The sequence below is a fragment of the Stigmatopora nigra genome, chromosome 8 (assembly GCF_051989575.1).
Source record: "Stigmatopora nigra isolate UIUO_SnigA chromosome 8, RoL_Snig_1.1, whole genome shotgun sequence".
NCBI lineage: Eukaryota > Metazoa > Chordata > Actinopteri > Syngnathiformes > Syngnathidae > Stigmatopora > Stigmatopora nigra.
Genome location: NC_135515.1, coordinates 11912858 through 11931951, shown reverse-complemented (window position 1 = coordinate 11931951; position 19094 = coordinate 11912858). Strand labels below are relative to the sequence as shown.

The 19094-nt window shown below is 38.1% G+C and overlaps 1 protein-coding gene across 3 annotated transcripts in view; it reads left to right on the top strand.

Annotated features, from left to right (window-relative positions):
• The first annotated feature begins 1129 nt into the window (after positions 1–1129).
• arap1 (ArfGAP with RhoGAP domain, ankyrin repeat and PH domain 1) overlaps positions 1130–19094 on the top strand; it is a 51827-nt gene continuing 33862 nt past the window's right edge. For all 3 annotated transcript variants that reach the window (XM_077722593.1, XM_077722592.1, XM_077722591.1), the window contains exons 1-6: positions 1130–1408; positions 10278–11343; positions 14856–15013; positions 15095–15165; positions 15241–15323; positions 18336–18488. In XM_077722593.1, coding sequence (XP_077578719.1) covers positions 10316–11343; positions 14856–15013; positions 15095–15165; positions 15241–15323; positions 18336–18488 — 1493 coding nt within the window. In that variant the 5' untranslated portion in view covers positions 1130–1408; positions 10278–10315. The remainder of the gene's footprint in view (positions 1409–10277; positions 11344–14855; positions 15014–15094; positions 15166–15240; positions 15324–18335; positions 18489–19094) is intronic.

Sequence of the window (19094 nt, the reverse complement as noted above, 5' to 3'; positions counted from 1 at the left end):
ACTGCAAAAAGCAGTTGACTTGACGTGATACTGATGTGGAAGTGCCTTATACCTGCAATCTTTTCTATGGCCAGCAGAGAGAGACTCCACATGTTAGAACAATTTTAAAATGATTTCGGCTCAAAAGTCCACGCTTGCCCAAAAATCAGACCATGGCATAATATCCATCCAATGAGTAATAACTATTCATTTTAATGCTCAACTACTGCCAGAATAGGGGAGCTGGGGTTGCGGAGGTGCTGGACTGACTTCGTGCCAGAGGCAAGGGGACACGCTGAATTTGTTGCCAGCCAATCGCAGGGCACAAGGAGACAAACAACCAGTCACGCCCACACTCACACCTATTGGCAAATTAGAGTGTCCAATGAGCCGACCATACATGTCTTTGGAATGTGGGAAGAAACCAGAGTACTTAGAGAAAACCCACACAGGCCCAGTGAGAACATGCAAACTCCACACAGGTGGACCAACCTGGATTTGAACCCATATCTCCCACTGTGAGGCCGACGCGCTAACCACCTGCTCAGGTTTTACTTGTATCTCAATTCCCTCGTATGTCAAGGTATTACTGTATCGAGAAATATGACCGGCAGTTTTTGTACTGCAGCATCCATTAATAAATAGGCGTGTTGATGAGTGCTCTCTATGGGCTGATTGGCCACTACCATCAGAAATTGAATTTGAAATGGTAAATTTAAATTCGACTTGCTTAAATTTAGTATTTTATAATCTATTTCGAATGACACTGATATCAGCCCATAGAGTTGCCACAGAGTTGTTTCAAATTGTAGGAAAAAAATGTTGCGAGTAAACAGATTTGAGTTTATGTAATCCCGCCCTCTTTTGGTTGAAGTAGGCCATGACCATGCAACCAATACAATGCAGTTTACTGGCTTTTATACAAATAACTTTGATTTAATGGTTTATAAAATGTTTATTGTGCTTTCTGTAATGTTTCTTCTAAAGGATCTTGTTTGTTTGAAATGGAGATACATGCGGCGTACAAAAGGATAATAAGTGAACTTTATTATACGTAAATCGTTTTTGTTTTGAATTGTCAGACGGCCAGTGCCCCCCTCTAGCCACGTGATCACCATTTACCAATAAGGTTGAGTAAAACAAACTACAATCAGCAAAAGGATCCTGGCGAAAGTGCCCGTCTCCTATCATTTAAACAAAAGACAAGACTTGTTACATGCAGTAAAATTATTTTATTTTGAAGTACGTAAACGGAACTCAAATACGACCTTCTTTCAGATGGAGTCAGCGTCAAGCTCTTAGTGTTTGCTGCTGTTTTACATCCGTAAGAAAAAGTACTATACCGCTATTTCATTTCACGGTCGTTGAGAAGGATGACTTGACATCAAATTTGGGGCAAACTTTCTTCACTCAATCGGTTACTAAAAAGGTAAGGCGATTCATTAATAACAAACTTTTCTTCCAGCACCCCTGCCACAGCAACTTTTCCCGAAACAGCTGATAGAAACGAATGATGTACTGGTGCTGTGTGGTGGTTCACACAGCACACAGTTAGTATTACTGGCTACACTGACAGTTCAATATGCACTCGTGGAAATGCTTTCTGCTAAATAGCTGTTAAACTAATGACATTGACGCGGGAATTGTCATTATAATACTAGACGCGGGTTGATTGAAATGTTTCTACTTTCTATGTCGACTGCCTAATAATGTTGTTTTACCATGTGGCAACCCAAGCGGAAGTTTTTGAGGTGGATTGATCCTCAGTGGAATTTATTCGGGATAAGCTTCTCACAACGAAACATCATTCAGCAACACTCATTTTATGACATCGTTGTTTTTCATCGTATTGCTTTGAAATGATCTTTTATGTCGGTTATTCATGAATAAAGTGATGTCATTGTCTGAGAGGAATTTGAGACCGTTGTTGGTTCTATTCTTTAAATGGTTCATAAAGTAGGACAAAAACAAAATAAGCAAATAGTAGCATCCAATTGTTCAAACTAGTCATTCCAACTATCTAATTTCCTGCCATTGGCAATCACGTACAGATCATTTAAACTGGGAGGACTGGGGAAAAAATCATGTTTCAGAAATGATCAGTGGACGTCCACTACTGTCAATGGCAGCCAATCAGTTAAGATGAAAGTGGATTGTAATTTTCAACATCTGTGTGTAGAACCCCCCATGGAAATAAAAGTGAATGCTTTAAAACATTTAGTTTAATGCAGTAGAAAATAAGTATTTGGTCAATAGCAGAAGTACAACTCAATAATGCAACGTCGGTTGGCAATGATGAAGTCAAACGTTTCCTGTAGTTCATGAATGAGATTGCACATACTTTGGCAGGTATTTGAGTCTTCTTATCATGCACAAACTGCTCCAGTTTCCTTCCGGTTTGAAGGGTAAAAACTCTTAGTGCCATGTTCTTTCTAGAGATATTCAATAGATTTTAGATCGGTACTTGTAGAAGGCCACTTGAGGAAATAATCAAATGTTCTGTGTGTAGCCAATTGTGGGTGTTTTTATCTGTGTTCTCTAGTAGCAACTTGCAACTAGTGCCTATCTTTCTCACATGGGGCAGCACATTTATTAACAAAATACCCTAATCGTCTTCTTGCAAAGCCATCCTGTGCTTGATACATTAAAGCAGCCTTGGGGTTTATATAAAAATAGACTTTTTTCATCTTACTTAATAGATAGTCACCAATAGTGTGCACTTCTTAGACCACTGTGGTTTCAACCGATTCCACCACATGTAAAAATAATAAGAAAGTAAAACCATAGGACACACTTTCAGTAGCATTGTGGCTTGTCAAAATGCAGTGGGAAAAATTCCAGTCCTGCTTGATTTACACATGCATTTTCCTTACCCTTTCATTGATGTCATTCAGCTTTTTTCAATGTGTGAAGCTTCAACCTGTCCCCAGGATGTGTTTTGAACAGGGATTTTCTCTCTCCCCTTGAATTCTCCTTTATTCACTGCCACTTGGATAACAGTGACCAAATTAGTTCCATTACAATAGGAACAATGCACTTATCCTAATGATTAGTTGATCCATTAGATGGCCAGAAGGAGACCTGCACAATATTAGAAATATAGTTGAACGGTAATGTTGGTATTCTGATTTTCAGTCACCCAAGTAGTCATGTGTGTCAAATTGCTCTAGCCCAAGGGTGTCAGACTCGGGTTGGTTCACGGACCGCTTTAATGTCATCTTGATTTCACGTGGGCCGGACCATTTTAGATATAATATTTAGATTTTTTAAAAAATGAATCAATTAAAATAACTGGATTAAAAGCCCTGAATATTCAGGTTTTTATAGATCAAAACAATTTTTATTTTAGCTTTTTAAAATATTTTAGTAGAGTTTTTACAAAATTATTTTTGAACTAAAAACAGACAAAATTGATTAAAAAATTACAATTATTGATTTAAAAGGGGGAAAATCAGGAAATTTAAAATACATCTATACTTTTCATTTTAATTTGATCCTAAAACACAAAGTCGGAAAGTCACGATTTACTTTCTCGGGCCATACAAAATGATGCGGCGGGCCCGATTTGGCCTCCGGGCCGGCACTTTGACACACATGCTTCAAAAAAGCATGCAACAGAAATGTGGAGTTTCGTATGGAATTATTATATTTCTGACACGTTGATCATAGCAGGGATATTGTTATGACAAATGAGCCACACAATTGAACTAGCCTAACTTTATCTTTAGTCCCATAACATTGCTCTCTTTTTTCTTTTCACTGGTTTACTCACGATTGAGTCATTTAACAAAACATTGGGATTGTTGGCATGTGACAGCAAATGAGGGAAACATCAAGTAGTCCTCACTTACTATAATAATAACTTACAAAAAAATATAAAACCCATTTTGATGTCGCTCAGGAGAAAATTTGATGCCTATGATAATATTTTGAAAGTTAACTACACAGTAGATATTTTCAATTCAATTACTTATTTGCATACAATAGAATGTGCACAATTCCATTCAAGAATTGGGAGAGACTTTGTCGTGCACGGGGTGAGGAATCGCTCAAACGTTCATAGACTGCACACGTTAACAAAGCATGGCAAATTTATTTGTATGTCACAGTTCCACACTAGGCAGTTCAAAGTGCTTACCAAAGTACTACTAAGTGATTTCATGATGTTTGAATCATGCTGTCTCATTGCGTTACTCAGTGAGGACTAAGTGGTAGCTTTTTCTCGCATAGACACTTGTATGCTTACCAGACCAGTGGACATTTTTGGGATGCATTTCTTTACCGGCAAGACTGAGTCATCAGTGAGATGTCGTAGAAAATGGGTTGAAAGCAAATAATATGGGTGAGTGTATGTAGTTTTTAATGGGTGTTCTGAACATTGAAATGGCTTCATGAGAATTTGAGACTACTTCATATATCCTATATATGACGACTAAGATAGATTTTTGCTTTGTTTTTCTGAATGTGTTTTTTAAAAATTCCTGGAATTTCGCACACAACAAAAATCTTGACAGTGTAAATGCTCAAATTGATAACATTTTGTCTTGGAAAATACAACTATCAACTTTGTTAGATGTTCATATGTTGTGAAATTATCTGGAGCTCCATGGTGATAATAGAGTACGAGAACAAAATCATCATTGATCTTATCAACTGATGAGCTGCTCCTGTTTACATGGGACCTCAGTGACACCTCAAATCAGTCAACCAATGAAAACAGCACAGGCTGCAAAATTACTGCAGAAATAAACCAGTTCATGGCCATATTTGTAAAGGGAATATAGTATTTCTTTGGATATTCTCTCATCTCTCATCTCATTTTCTAAACCTCTTTATCCTCATTAGGGTCGCGGGGGCTGCTGGAGCCTATCCCAGCTGACTCTGGGCCATAGGCGGCGTGGCCAGCCGATCACAAGGAGACGGACAACCATGCACACTCACACCCATACCTAGAGTGTGCAATCAGCCTACCGTTCATGTGGGGCAGACGCGCTAACCACTCGTGCCACCGGGTCGTCCTTCTTTGGATATTGCACAACTAACTTGAAATGACTTTCATATCTCAGTTAGATGCATCATACAGCATAGTATTTCTGTTTTGTTTTATTTTTAAGAATTTATTTAAATTAAGTGTGGGCCAGGTCGAGGCCAACAAGTTAAAAACCACAGAACTATAGAAAGTGGTTGAATAGATTTTGATTCATCATTAAAGTAAAATGTGAAGAAACACTGTGTTAAACATATACACCAGTGTTAGAAAATATGCAGTAGCACATTTTAGAAAGCAGTGTTCAAGTTGATAGTAAAATGGGTGAAGACTGAATGTGAACATTTTCAATCAAACAATTTAAAGCGATAATATTTTCATTAAACCCAGGCAATGAAGTGAGAACAGTAATTATCTTTTTTTTTGTCAACAATGACAATAAAAACTTTCAATAAAAGTAGATAAATATTAACTGAAATTACACTACTCCAACACCACAAGAATCTTGGCACTGATCCATCATGAACGTTAGTTCCAGACCAACATTCAATGATGGTGAGGCCAGCTAAACATTTAGCAGCAGAGTTAGCAATAGAACAGTGCTCACTAAGCATGAAAGTGAAATGACTATGGCGATGAGCGGTTGTGAGATGCAGGACAACACCGACCCGACCCACTAAAAGATCCAAGTTAGGTCTCCATGTCGTCTTTATCTGTCCTTATGAATGCATATCAGGCACACTGAGCTCAAACACAATTGACTGAACCTCAGCAGCGCCTCAACATTTTATTCATATGTTATGAAAACATTGTAAAAATCAAAAATGTTTAAACTAGGGTTCAGTTCATACAACTTTTACTTTAATTTAAATTGCTACATGTGAGGTAAATTTACATGCACATATTTTTTAATCAGGATAACAATTTTTGTCATATCGCCCAGGCCCGCTCTTCTTAGAATAGTAAAATATAATATGGCCAAAATAATATAGAACTGTGCATGTGTGCTTAATATTGTGGCTTGTGAATGTGATGTACTTGCTTGAAATTTAACACAATCTCACATATTTTCATTTCCCAGATCTGTAACAGACTGTGACCTTTAACCTCAATAGTTGTTCTGATGCGTCATTAAAAGGAAAGCCTGGTGCTTCATTTACACATCTTTGCTCTGCATGTTCCCAAAAGGGAGTGTGAAGTCTAAAACACTGCCTGAGGAATCCCGTAACCTATTCATACACATTATTAAGTGAGTACTTGTTTTAGAATGTGTGGCCAGTGGCTAACAGTGTTCCCTCACCATGTGTGTGTGTGCACGGACTTACCCGAGCAACAGACTGGTCTATTGTAAACCCTGCACAGAGACCCCCTTATTGGCTGTTTTGTATCCGGGAGGGATGCTGTGGGATGTGAATAAGAAGACAATAGGAGAGAGTGGGGACATAAATTATAATTGAAATGTGCAGAAAACAAAACACTGCTGAAGAAAACTATAGTGGCATACCTTTCAGCTTGTGTTTTTCCTGTATTTCATGAGTTTTTTTATCATTTCAATGTGTATGCTGTATCACCACTTTTATACAGGATTTTTCCAAAGAATTTTTTTTCAACTGTTCTCGTTTAACCCATTTTGGCTATAATCCGGATCGTCTCGGACACTGGTAGCAGACAAAAACGTCATTGTCTAGTACTAATCATCATGCTTGAAATATGATATGTGCACGTGCAATCCCCTTTCACACGTCCGTCTTTTCACCGTAGGCAAGCAATGTACCCAGACAGTCAAACTGTCAGCGTCATACAGCGATATCTACAGAATCTGGAATTTAGTGCATAATGATTGGGCACTCCGTCTACTTTGGAGAAAATTTTAGACTTCAGAGTGCCCTATGTGAGTAACTATGTGCTGCGTTGCATTTGCACACTTTTTTTTTGCTTAATAAGGGGAATTGCATTCATTAATAAGGGAAGCAATTGGCCAAGGTTGACATGTCTGTAGTGGATAATAAAATAAAATGTTACATTTGAAAAGGATGTACAGTGTTCCCTCGCTTATCGCGGTTAATGGCGACCGGGACCACCCGCGATAAGTGAATTCCTGCGAAGTAGGGATTCCCCTTCAAAAACGCTTAATTTGAATTTAATTCCCCAATTTTTTTTTTAAATTTTTTCTTTTTAATTTATTTGTATTTTTACCCCCCTGTATACAGTACACCATATAGAATATGGGTAGAGAGAGTGAAATTCATGTTAAAACAAAAAAAAACTGTAAAATATGTTGTTTCAATGTAATATTTGTATTTATTTTTTCAAAAAAAAATCAGCAAAGCTCTGAGTCCGCGATAGCTGAACCGCGAAGTAGCGAGGGAACACTATAGGAAGTTACACAAATGCCTCACTGTCAACCTCAGTATTTGTAAGAATATGTTGACATTTTGGGTAAATAATGGTTTGCTCATTAAAGATATGATCTCTGGTTCACACCTTTATTTATTTGTGGATCACACACATGAGGATTGCTACTTGAAATAATAAATGGTTTTGACAGTCACCATTGTTGATCCTAAGTACTTTGAAAGCAGATCTTGTACCTGACGAGAAAAAAGTGTATTTTAATTGAAATTGAAAATCCGGCTCAAATTCGTAATGATTACCACCATATCTGCCTGTTGTGTTAGGACAGTGGACAGCAAATCATAAGCAGGCCTCCTACAAAAGACTGGGTGTACCCCTGCTTTCTTTCGTAGTCTTTGGCACGAGACGTACAGAAATGCCTGAATCATGCTTCACCCAGATTGTTGTGCCGTTATTTTCACGGAGGGCTCATACTTGTTGCAGACAAAATGCATTCCCTTACTGCCACATTAACATATAAATCTTACCAAACATTAACACGACAGGCAAAAGTAGTAAAGAAAAAATGCAACTTACAAGTGAAGTAAGACCATATTCCCCAAATAAATCCATCAATGTCCTCTTAAAGAGGAAATAAGTCGTCTAAATTGATCACCACAAAGAAGAGCGTTGTGGGCAACAGTAGCAAATTAGGCTAATGAAATGAATGCAAATTCCATTAATCTGCCCCACTCCGAATACCAATACCTGAGGCGCATAATGAAGATTAAGGAGTGAAATGCTTCATTAGATGAAGTTTTGTGTTTCCTTAAAGCTCAAGATCTGCAAATCAAGTATTTATGCTTGTGTAAGATTTGTGTGTTTACATGTGCCATTTTAATGAGAATTACAGTAGCTTTGAGGCTTACTATCACGTGGTGGAGTATGGCTCCATTACTGAGATCAATAGATTGGACTTTGCTGAGCACCAACCTAAAGTCATTTTCTTTGTTTGAAAAAACAACAACAACAACAACAATTAACGGTTTTAAGCCCATTTCACCATTGGCCCGAAAACTCCAGTTGTTACCGAGTAGCCTCACTGGCAACTTTCATTCGTGTTTTGTAGAAAATTGGAACAGCAAAAACACTGCCGGTACAAGTAACAAAATTCACTTTAGCTGGCGTTGTTGCTCCGGCCAGCATTGCCAAAAAGGCTATGGTGTTTCACCCTCCCTTTGGAACTAGTATGATACATCCTCATGTTTTCGGGACCTATGACCAACTTCAATTTTGTATTCCTTGATAAAAATCATTAAGAACTCATCTGCCACCATGCTGTTTCTCTTGAGTCATACGCCCACTTCTGACTCCTGTACTCTTATGATGTCACTAGTTTCAAGAAATGGTGCTGGTATTATCAATACTTTTTTGGGTACAATTTATTCAAAGTAATTATTTTTTTGAAACATATTTTTTTAAACTCAGTTTTTCTAAATAGTTTATTTTCCTGTTTTTTTTTGGGGGGGGGGGGGGGGGTGTCTTGCCCAACTTTTCCAATTACTAATTTGTTTTGAGGTTTGTTTTTTTTTAGTTTTTTTTCAACTTTGGTTTTTCTGAGTAATTTATTTCCAGAGTTGTTTTTTTTTAAGACTATATTTGTTAAATCTCTATTTCTCTGATTAATTTATTTTGAAGGCTGTTTTTTTAAATTATATACCTCTGAAAGGAAATTGCAATTGTTTCACCATTATTCCCTGCTGAGTTGTATTTCACTAATTCTGTAGTCTGTTCATTTGCCTCTTTAGTTCAGACTTTCATTACTGCTGCCAAATATTATGTTTTTGTCCAGCTAACATATACAGGTCTCTGCGCTAACTTATGATTAATGAATCGCGTCACTGTTATGGCTGTGAAAACCCCTCAAAGTGTACTTGATTGCTAAATATCCTTACTTTCAGAACAGGATAGACACTTTTTATTTTGCACATGATGATTGTAAGGACATACCAAGTTTCCAAATGCATGTTTGTTAAAATATATGTTTGAGGATTTATATGCATATTGTGTCTCTAATCTTTTTGGATGCAAGATGTTAAATGCTGCAAGAGGGATTTGTTTGAGTGTGATAAACTGGTCAAGCCGTGTGTGCCAATGTTTATTGTGTAAGTCGTACTTCCTATTTAAGAGCTTGGTTGCATTGATCGTGGATGTTCGTTATACTGTGTATGCTCATGAAATAATCTGGAAAAAGCACTAATCATTTAAGGCATCATTATCGTGACTATACTTCTGGCTTATAAGAAAATATAAATTAACAATTGCATTTCGATGAATAGTTCAATGTAATATCTGGATTCTGAATTACTTTTTAGCTCTCATAGACCAAACATCAGGGAGAGATGCTGATTATGGCAAAATGAGTAAAAATATATTACTTGTACGTATTCTACGTATTAACACTTCCCTGTTTTGTTAATACTTTCTTTTTGACATTAGACATGAGTGCCTTCTTATGGGCTGAACAAAGCAGCAAAAGTGATTGCACTATTTACACAATTAATATAAATAAAAATAAAACATCGGCAAAATGTATATATAAAATACGAAATTTCCCGAATACGGGATGAATAAAGTTATCCAATCCAAAATTATTGATGGATGAATCCATTTGAATTCCATTTTAGTCCGTTTTTTGGAATAAATTACTTCTTTCATTTGCCTTCATCCATTTTTTATCGTTCTCTCTTGATGCAATAGAAACTACTGTAAATGAGCACTTCAATTACTATTAGGTGGTAAAGCGTAATTGTGGCAATGACCTAAAATCTCCTTATTTTTATGAAAGTCATCATGAGTTAATCAAAACAATTGCGTTTCTAATCCTGTTGGATGAAACTGGTATTTTTTGCTTTAAAATTAGGCAAAATAGTTCTGAAAAGTAGCACTAATACTTTTCAACTCCTTTTTTTCATAGAGTGGACTATGATCTGAGGTGTGAAACACTGCAATGCCATGTCTCAGCCCGATTCTGATATCACTGTGTGGGACTGGTTAAATGGGCTTCGTCTCGAACAGTATAGTAAAGCCTTTCAGACTGCAGGCCTGTCAGTCTTCTCAGAATGCCAAAATCTTACCCCAGACCAGTTGGAGCAGATGGGAATATCACTTGCAGGTCACCGCAGACGGATACTGGCCAGCCTGATGAAAACACGAGATGTCCCTTCCTCACAATTTGAATCAAAGTCAATCGTGGTACAGGCTGTGAGAGGTGAGGTAGATCAGCCTATGGAGGAGCCTGGACATTCAAGTGGGAAAGCGATCTCGCTAATGAAGGAAAAAGCTTTTCAAAACAAAGCTAAAGAAGAAAATGCAAAAACCCCCGAACCTGCTGTACCCAGAGAGGGAGAGAAACCTGTCCCCAGGGACAGACCAGCATCTAGGATAACGGAGGACACTGGAGATGCAGGCAGCGTTATCACAACTGATAAAACTAATGAATCAGACAGACATGCAGAGAGAAAACGTCCAGTTCCAAAAGAGAGGACACGGTTCCGCTCCAGTGCCCCAATCCTATTGGACTCTGAACCCAGCTCCCTCATTTTCCCAGCTAGCGAAACCTCTTTCCCACCAGTGCCTCCACGGAGCAACTTAAACTGCCCTCCGCAACGCTTCACATTGGCCTTGACACCCTCAACTTTATCACAAAGCCCCACCTCACCTCAACACACCACATCCATCAAAGAAGTGGGTTTTCAAGTTCGATCTTCATCCAACAACTCCAGTCCAAACAAAACAACAGAAGCTGACCACAAACCTTATGTCATCCCCTGCCAAAGTCAACCACAAACCTTTTCCCTTCACATGCATGCGCAGGATTCAAAAAACAATGAAACACCAAAAATGTGCCCCATGGACCTTGCCATTACCCCCAAGGATGAGAGAAATGCTCCTCCTCTTCCTCCAAAAGTAGGGCCTACAACATCAAGAGTGCCCCCAAAAATTCCAAGCAGGCATCCTGTATTGTCTTCAAGAATTGATAGGTAAGTTTGCTACTCTTTACATAGCACCAATGAACATTACTGGACTGCAGGTACATGGCTACATAGTAACTGAACAAATATATTTTAGTCATCATCAGAGTTAGAATTTTTTATTTAGGAAATCAATTGCTTCTGTCAAAACCTTTACCTCAGTTATGCAATAGTGGAGAGAAGTGTCCACACAAACAAACCAAGAATGAGACAAAAGCAAGCTATAAAAAAGGAGAAGTGCGGACAAATCGAAGAAAAGAAAAGAAAAAATAAGCTATATTTAAGATATGCTTTTGTATCAAGTCGCTTCGTGGTATAGACATTCACTTGCCTGGCTTCGATTTGAAAGCAAAACGGAAGTTTCAAAGTTATTTATTTGCAAAGAAGTTCATCATTATATTTATAGAGAAGGTAAGGGTGCTATTCTGTTTAGTCTCACACCAAATCAAATCTGAGAAGGAGATTTTCTTTGGTGTTGTTTCTTATGGATAGGTATTCTTTTAAGTGTATGTCATTCATATACCCATGTCTACTAAAGCCTCTTGGCCAGTTGTTCTTAACCTTGTTGGGCTACCGAACCCCACCAGTTTCATATGCGCTTTCACCGAATCCCACCAGTTTCATGAGCATTCACCGAACTGTACTTTTGTGTAAAAATAAAATGTTTTTTTTTCAAATTCAAGATATAGAAGTTCCTCGCAGCACTGATTGGAAAAGCAATGTCACATGACCATCTGCAGCTAGTGATGGTCAATCGGGGCATGTTATATTGAAAAGACATGTTGAGCCGATGTGTCTTGACCTCCGTAGCAGAGGCTCCACCAAACCCCTGAGACAGACTCACCGAATTGCTAGGGTTCGATCGAACCAAGGTTAAGAACCACTAGTCTAGGTTGTAAATAAAGCAGATGTATCATCGAAAAAAAAAGCTGTTTTAAGAGTACAACAGTGCCATCTTTTGTATACACTACGATTCCCAATCCATCCTGAAGTGTAGACCACTGTTTCCCAATCCTCCGCATTGAAAAAAAATCGCTAGGGTCACTACCAGCTGAAAATCTTATTCAAAACTATGTTGCCTGTTCTCATCAAGGTTTTATCATCAGGATTGAAACAAACGCCATAAATTATTCCAAAATCTATTTTTTTACACCGACCAATGTCAGCAAAAGTTAATGTCTGTGTGCTTTCAGTAATGTAGAAATAAGTGATGTAAGTACATTTCATAATTTAATGACTTTTGGTCCCAATATCACTTAAATCTTCTGATATTACGTAAAAACCAATGTTGTGCACACAGATTTTATGTTGGCAAAAGTAGATGGCTTTAAAACTATACAACATAAATCTTTATAAAAATACTTTTTTCATCCCAATTTTACTTTCCAGCAGTTTTTTACTCAACAGACTCAGCGTCGACAAAAGTTGAAGCCTGTGAAACCATACAATTTCCGTTTCACGTTACATAAAAGTAAGAAACAAAATGACTTTAAACTTATAATATTACGATTTGAATGTTGTAATAGTACAATCTATGATTTAATGTTCGTCGTATTTCGATTTTAAGTTTGTAGTGGTTAGATCTTAATCTCGTAATATTACATTTTTTTTCTCTTGTAATATGACATTTTTTTACTTTTGTAACATAACTATTGTAATTCTAATTTAATTTCCCACGGCACACCTGACCATCGTTTATGGCACAGTGGTTGGGAAACACTGCTGTAGACAATGGCATGCATTTTTCTATTGTGCACCAGTGTTTTGGTAGATATTTAAGTCACTAGTAGTGGCACACTAATCTTTTTAGGGAGCACACAGTCTTTGCCTTCTCTTCTCTACAGGAAGTAGCAGCAATGAGAGGGAGGAAGTCAAAGTACAGGACAGAATCGTCCAAAACACTGCAAGTGATATAGATTAGAGAGTGTGGAATAGATGGAGAAGTGATTTTCATTTCCCCCACTGTTTCTTCACAGTTTTGCGTGTGACGGTTCATATTCACATGCTCTTTTGTGTCGTCAGTGTTCTTAGTTGCCGCCTCCTCATTTTCTGGTGAACTCGTCATTTCCTCCCCTCTTTTTCTGCCTTTTATGCCCCCGACCAACGTATCTTTAAAATTGATCATATCATCACAAAAGAGGACTTCTTTTTAATGTCACAGAGCAGGTATCTTTGATCACTATTTCTTCGTTTCTTACAAATGTTTGTGCTGAAATTTCTCCCATTCACATCTCATAGAAGACTTATGAACTTTACTTTCATCTATTTTCATGTTTCAGAAGCGAAGTGCCCTTAGCTACTGTGTTTTCATGTTTGGGGCACCAAGTTTTAGGTTAGTTCTAATCTGAATGTACTTGAAGGATGCTCAAGCTAGAGTATAGTAGGTTGTTGCTTTGTAGTTGGGTATTGCTTTTTGGTAGAAGTTTAGAAGAAGATTCTACACAGCCCAGGAGAACTCACTACTGAAATGGCACTTGGCATTGGAAGAAAGAGGCTCTTTGGGACGATGAGTGCATATGTATATATTTTTTTCCATATAGTATACATTTTTACGAGAAAAAAATGTACACTCAAAATGGTGAACTTTCGGATTATATTCCTTTAGGGGTCGTGGTGGCAAAACTGTAGAAGTATTACAAAATAAGTGTACCCATTCCCTTTGCTGAAATAGAAGGAACTGTGTGAAAATGCTTGTTTCCTGTCATTGGACTATTTTGGGGAGGTGGTGTATTGAGAATAGTCTTAAACTCATGAGAATATGAGGGTTAGACATCATGATTGCGTTGACGTCATATGGCGCTTTCACAATATTGTATTCTTCATTCTTTGTGAATATGTTATGTCACTTCTCTTGTCTTGAAAACTGTTTATCCAGAACCTAAATCTTGATCCTTTGTTCAGTTCTTTGTAACACCAATTCAAATGTAGGAGGCTACATAGCTAAGGTCTTTTTATGAATTAAATAACCATCATGTCGTTGTTGCGAAATAATTGAACATTACCATTACCATAATAATAGCATACTGAATTTATGAATAATGCTAGCATAATCTGCCGTTGTCAATCTTACCAGTTTCCTTGAGATGCATTTTTATGTACGGTATCTCACAGGACTGCCTATGTTGAAACTTGTTGCCAAATGAAAGATGAGGATAATATGTGACAGAAATAGCTGGTTTTGTGAGTGGGGATTCATAATTTTTTAATCATGATGTACACTGACTCAGGAGCAGCTATCAGAACGGTGGGAGGCAGTTCTCCAACCATAGGTTGCCATTGTTTAGAATACTTTTGTTTATGCCGTGGCTGTAAACTAAGCCCATTTTTCCGATTTCCAATGGAACGAGAAAGGACTGAACAGTTTGCTTTAAGGATCCCCCCCCCCCCCCCCTCCAACAGAAGATGGATAGAATCAACCATCCGTGGGGATTTTTCTGCAACCTCCTGACACTGGTCCTAGAGGACTCCTCTCTTACTCCCCAAACTTCTGTTGACCAATCATTTTCTCCTTTGTCCCCAAGTCCTCCTCCTAGCAAGACTGATGAACTCCTTCAAGCCCAAACTCCGAAGGCTCTACCTCGTACCATGACGTCTTCTACTGAAGAGGTCAAACTGTCGAACGAATCTGCTCATCAAGGAGCTCTGCCCAGGAAAACAATCCCCCACCTTTCTGAAACATGTAAGTAGATGATTGTGAATGATTACATTTCATATCTCATATACTATTTGCTTGACTGGTTTTCATCATTGATTCCACCAGATAGTGATTCTGATGACTCTGAAGAAACGGATGCATGTTATGCCAGTGTTCATTCAGTGAAAGATGAGAGGGTACTTACTTGTAAACAGTTGTTGTACTAGCTTTGTTTTTTTATAACATTAATGAATCACAACAATCTCATCTAGGAAATGTTCCTCCAAGTACCCCATCTAGCAAAGGGGCGATACTCTTCGTTATGCAGTGATGACGAACTACTGGATGAGGATGAGTGAGTCATACGTGACATTTCACATTCACACAAACGCAAGAGAAACTGGTGTCACTAATTCAGGGTATATTGCCCCAGTTGTGTTATGTTTTAGGAATGCAGTTAGGGCGGCAGGTATTGATGATTTAAGTCATGTGTTGCAGACATTTTGGGGATAATGGGGAAGTTTACTTTCAAAAGTTTGGTGCGGGCAGGCGCGGGCTCAATTCCCGCTGGTGGCGGTGTGATTGTGAGTGAGGATGTTTGTCTGTTTCTGTGTGCCCCACGACTGACTGGCAATCAGTCTAAGGTGTAGTGTGCCTTTTGCCCGAAATCCACCGGGATAGACTCCAGCAGTTCCCGCAAGCTTTACTAGGGCCTCTTCCTTGCACCTCCCTCACTAGAAGCCTTTCGCTTTTCACCAACCATCTTGAATAATGGATGCACGAGATGTTTAATGATAAAAATGAAAAAGGTTCTTTGCGCACTGGAGATACGTCACGCACTTCCGCAACTTCCACACTGCACCGAATTGGGCAGAGGAAGGTGGATCCCAGGCGTCGGTATTAGTGGCGGAAAGAAGCACTACTCGGAAAAGGCAAAATACTAAATCGAACTTACAAATATTTTTCGACATAAACGCAATTTGCAGACATGTACGTATGTACCGTTGTTTGTGAGTTGAATGTTCGCAAGTAGGGGAGCGTCTGTACATTCCTTTTTACTTTACTGTGCAAATAGAAGAAAAAGCGGTGAAATCGGGTGAGAACTGTCTCAATCTGCTGTGTGGTTGTGTGCATGCGTGCATGCGTGCATGTGTGCGTGTATGTGTGATTTTTTTTGTCTTCAACCTACACAATGGAAATTGCCCTTGGCTACAATCTTACATATACATGTTCATTAACATGAATATCAGCTCATGTTTATTAATATATTGATATCCCTTATTAAATAGATCAAAGCAAAATTATGGAAAAATATTACATATAAATGGAAACTTAACTATCTCAATTGACACGGTCAGCAGAAAAGTAATTTGAACAAGAATGAGAAGTGAGAAGGACAGGTGTAAAATAATGTAAATTTTAAGTCAGATTTGTGCATATTCTAATGGCATTTATGAAGATATTTTATTCCTAAATATTTATTTATTTATTTATTTTCTGAACCACTTTATCCACTTTATCACTCGCGGGGCGTGCTGGAGCCTATCGCTGCTGACTTCGGGCCAGGGGCGGGGCAAACCCTGTGCCGATCGCAGGGCACAAGGAACCATGCACACTCAGACCCATACCTAGGGGCGATTTTAGATTGTCCAATCAGCCTACAATGCATCTTTTTGGGATGTGTGAGGAAAACGGAGTACTCAGAGAAAACCCACGCAGGCCCACGGAGAATATGTAAATTTAACACAGGTGGACCGACCTGGATTTGAACCCAAGCTGTGAGGCCAACGCGCGAACCACTCATCCACTGGGCCGCCCATTCATAGATATTAATCATTACATTTTATTATTACTAAATAATTTATGTGTAGTAGACATGGACCTGCTTATGGCAGGTGTGATACTGGTGTGTGCCCATAGCGAGCAATGATGATGTTGACTGGTACTCAGTGTGCTCAGGGAGCTTGTCCTTCTGCCCAGACAAACAAAAAATTAGAGGGAACATTGTTCACAATTATACATAGAAGCTTATCTATAACATGCCTTTTTTTAACCAAAGCTCAACAAGAGTGACCTCACATCTCCAACCCACCTCCTAACTAGTGAGCAACTTGTTAGACATCAATATAAATGAGATAATTATTTATTTACAAGACGTTTGCCTTATACTTTCTACTGGAAGCTTGCTCTACTCATTCACTATGCCCACAGGAAGAGTCTCATAATGTGTACGGTTAACGCGGTAGATGAGCGTTATGTCTTACTTACTGTTGCCACCGGAGGGCAGTGTATCCTCCAAAATCAATAAAACTAAATGCAATAGTACTTGTTAAAAAAAAATACATCACCACACTAATTAAATGATTAAGCAACAAAGCAGAATTAAATTTGGAACCCTTTTATAATTTAATTATTTGATACATTATTGCAGCCATTAATGCCTATTCTTTAACTTGGCTTATCTGGTTTAATGTCTGGATTGGAAAGAGTGACAAAAAAGAATATTTGAAGTGTGATTTGGCAAACATTAACAAGTGACAAGACTGCAAGACAGCAACTTTGAGCTAGTAAACATTCCACTATTTTAGTAACAGTGGTGAATTCAGAGGGAGATCTGGCGGCATGAGTGTTTAGCACGTGGGCCTCGCAGCTCTGGAGTCCTGGGTTCAAATACAGGTCGGTCCACCTGTGTGGAGTTTGTATGTTCTCCATGTGGGTGTTTTTCTGGGTGCTCTGGTTTCCTTCGCAACAAAAACATGCATGGTAGGCTGACCGGACACTAAATTGCCTCTAGTATGAGTGTGAGAGTGAATGATTGTCCATCTCCTCGTGCCCTGCGATCGGCAGGCCACTTATTCACATTGTCCCCCGTCTCTCTGGCCCAAAGTCAGCTGGGAAAGTTCTAGCACCCCTCACGACCCCAATGAGGATAATGCAGTTCAGAAAATGAATGAATAAATGGATGGTCAATTTAGCCATTAATGTGTAATCTCCCCTAAATTTTTAAAAATGCATTTGCAGAGGAAGATGCAGATGACAAATGAATAATCGACAATAACAGATCAAAATTCCATATTTGTTTCGTGAAAGACATGCTTTAAATGAATCATTTACTATGAACCAAATGTTTCTCCCAATACTCTTAGTTTTTTTGTGTCACCCTGTATTTAGTAATTGTATTTCTCTCTGTACAGTGTAAGGAAAATTCACGTGCGTATTGTTGACTGTAGTTTCTGATACAAACAGACCGGAAAAACTTGTATTATTACTTCCCGGAGTAATCATTTAGTTTTTCTTTCATGCTTTCTCTCCTTCCTGTTATGATAATAACATTGATTTGTTGGTGCTCATTTCTGTTCATCCATAGTCGTAGTGTCTGGGAGGAACCAGGCTTCAACAGTCTGCAAGGTAGCATCTTTCTACCTAAAACAAGCAGACTGGAGTCAACCCCAAAAGAAGACAGCTCCCAGCTCGCAGCTGTCATTAAGATGGGCTGGCTTGACAAGAATCCACCGCAGGGGTAAGACATACACTGTACATACAGCATATGCAACTTATAAAAAATATAAAACTTCTAAAATAGGGTTATGTAACTAATTCTTGTCATGAGCCACAGTATATTTATGCTTTCTTTTGGAAAAGTATTTGTCTGACAACTTGAGCTGGCACAAAGAATGCACTAATTGACATAAATTTATGACTGTTTTTATAGTGGATTGTTTGTTGTTAAAATGCTCCAAATCCTCTTTTTTTCAGCCTATTAATAACAAATATTTGCCGTTTTTTTTTCCGTTTGCTTTTTTTTTAAACTGTAATTTCCTGACTAAATGCACACCTGGAGAAAATCTGCACTACCACCAAATTTAAAGAAAAAAATATTTGATCCCTCATTTTTTTCCCTGTTAATATGTAACAAAACCTTGCAAAAGTTTACAAACTGAAACGAATGATTCCATCTAATTACAAATAAATGATACAGAGCATAAACTATTTATTTAATGTATTTATTATTATCATTTACTGTACAATATTTACTTAAATCAATTTATAGTAATTATTGTACAGTATTTTTTGAATCTATTTATAGTAATTATTGTACAGTATTTTTTGAATCTATTTATAGTAA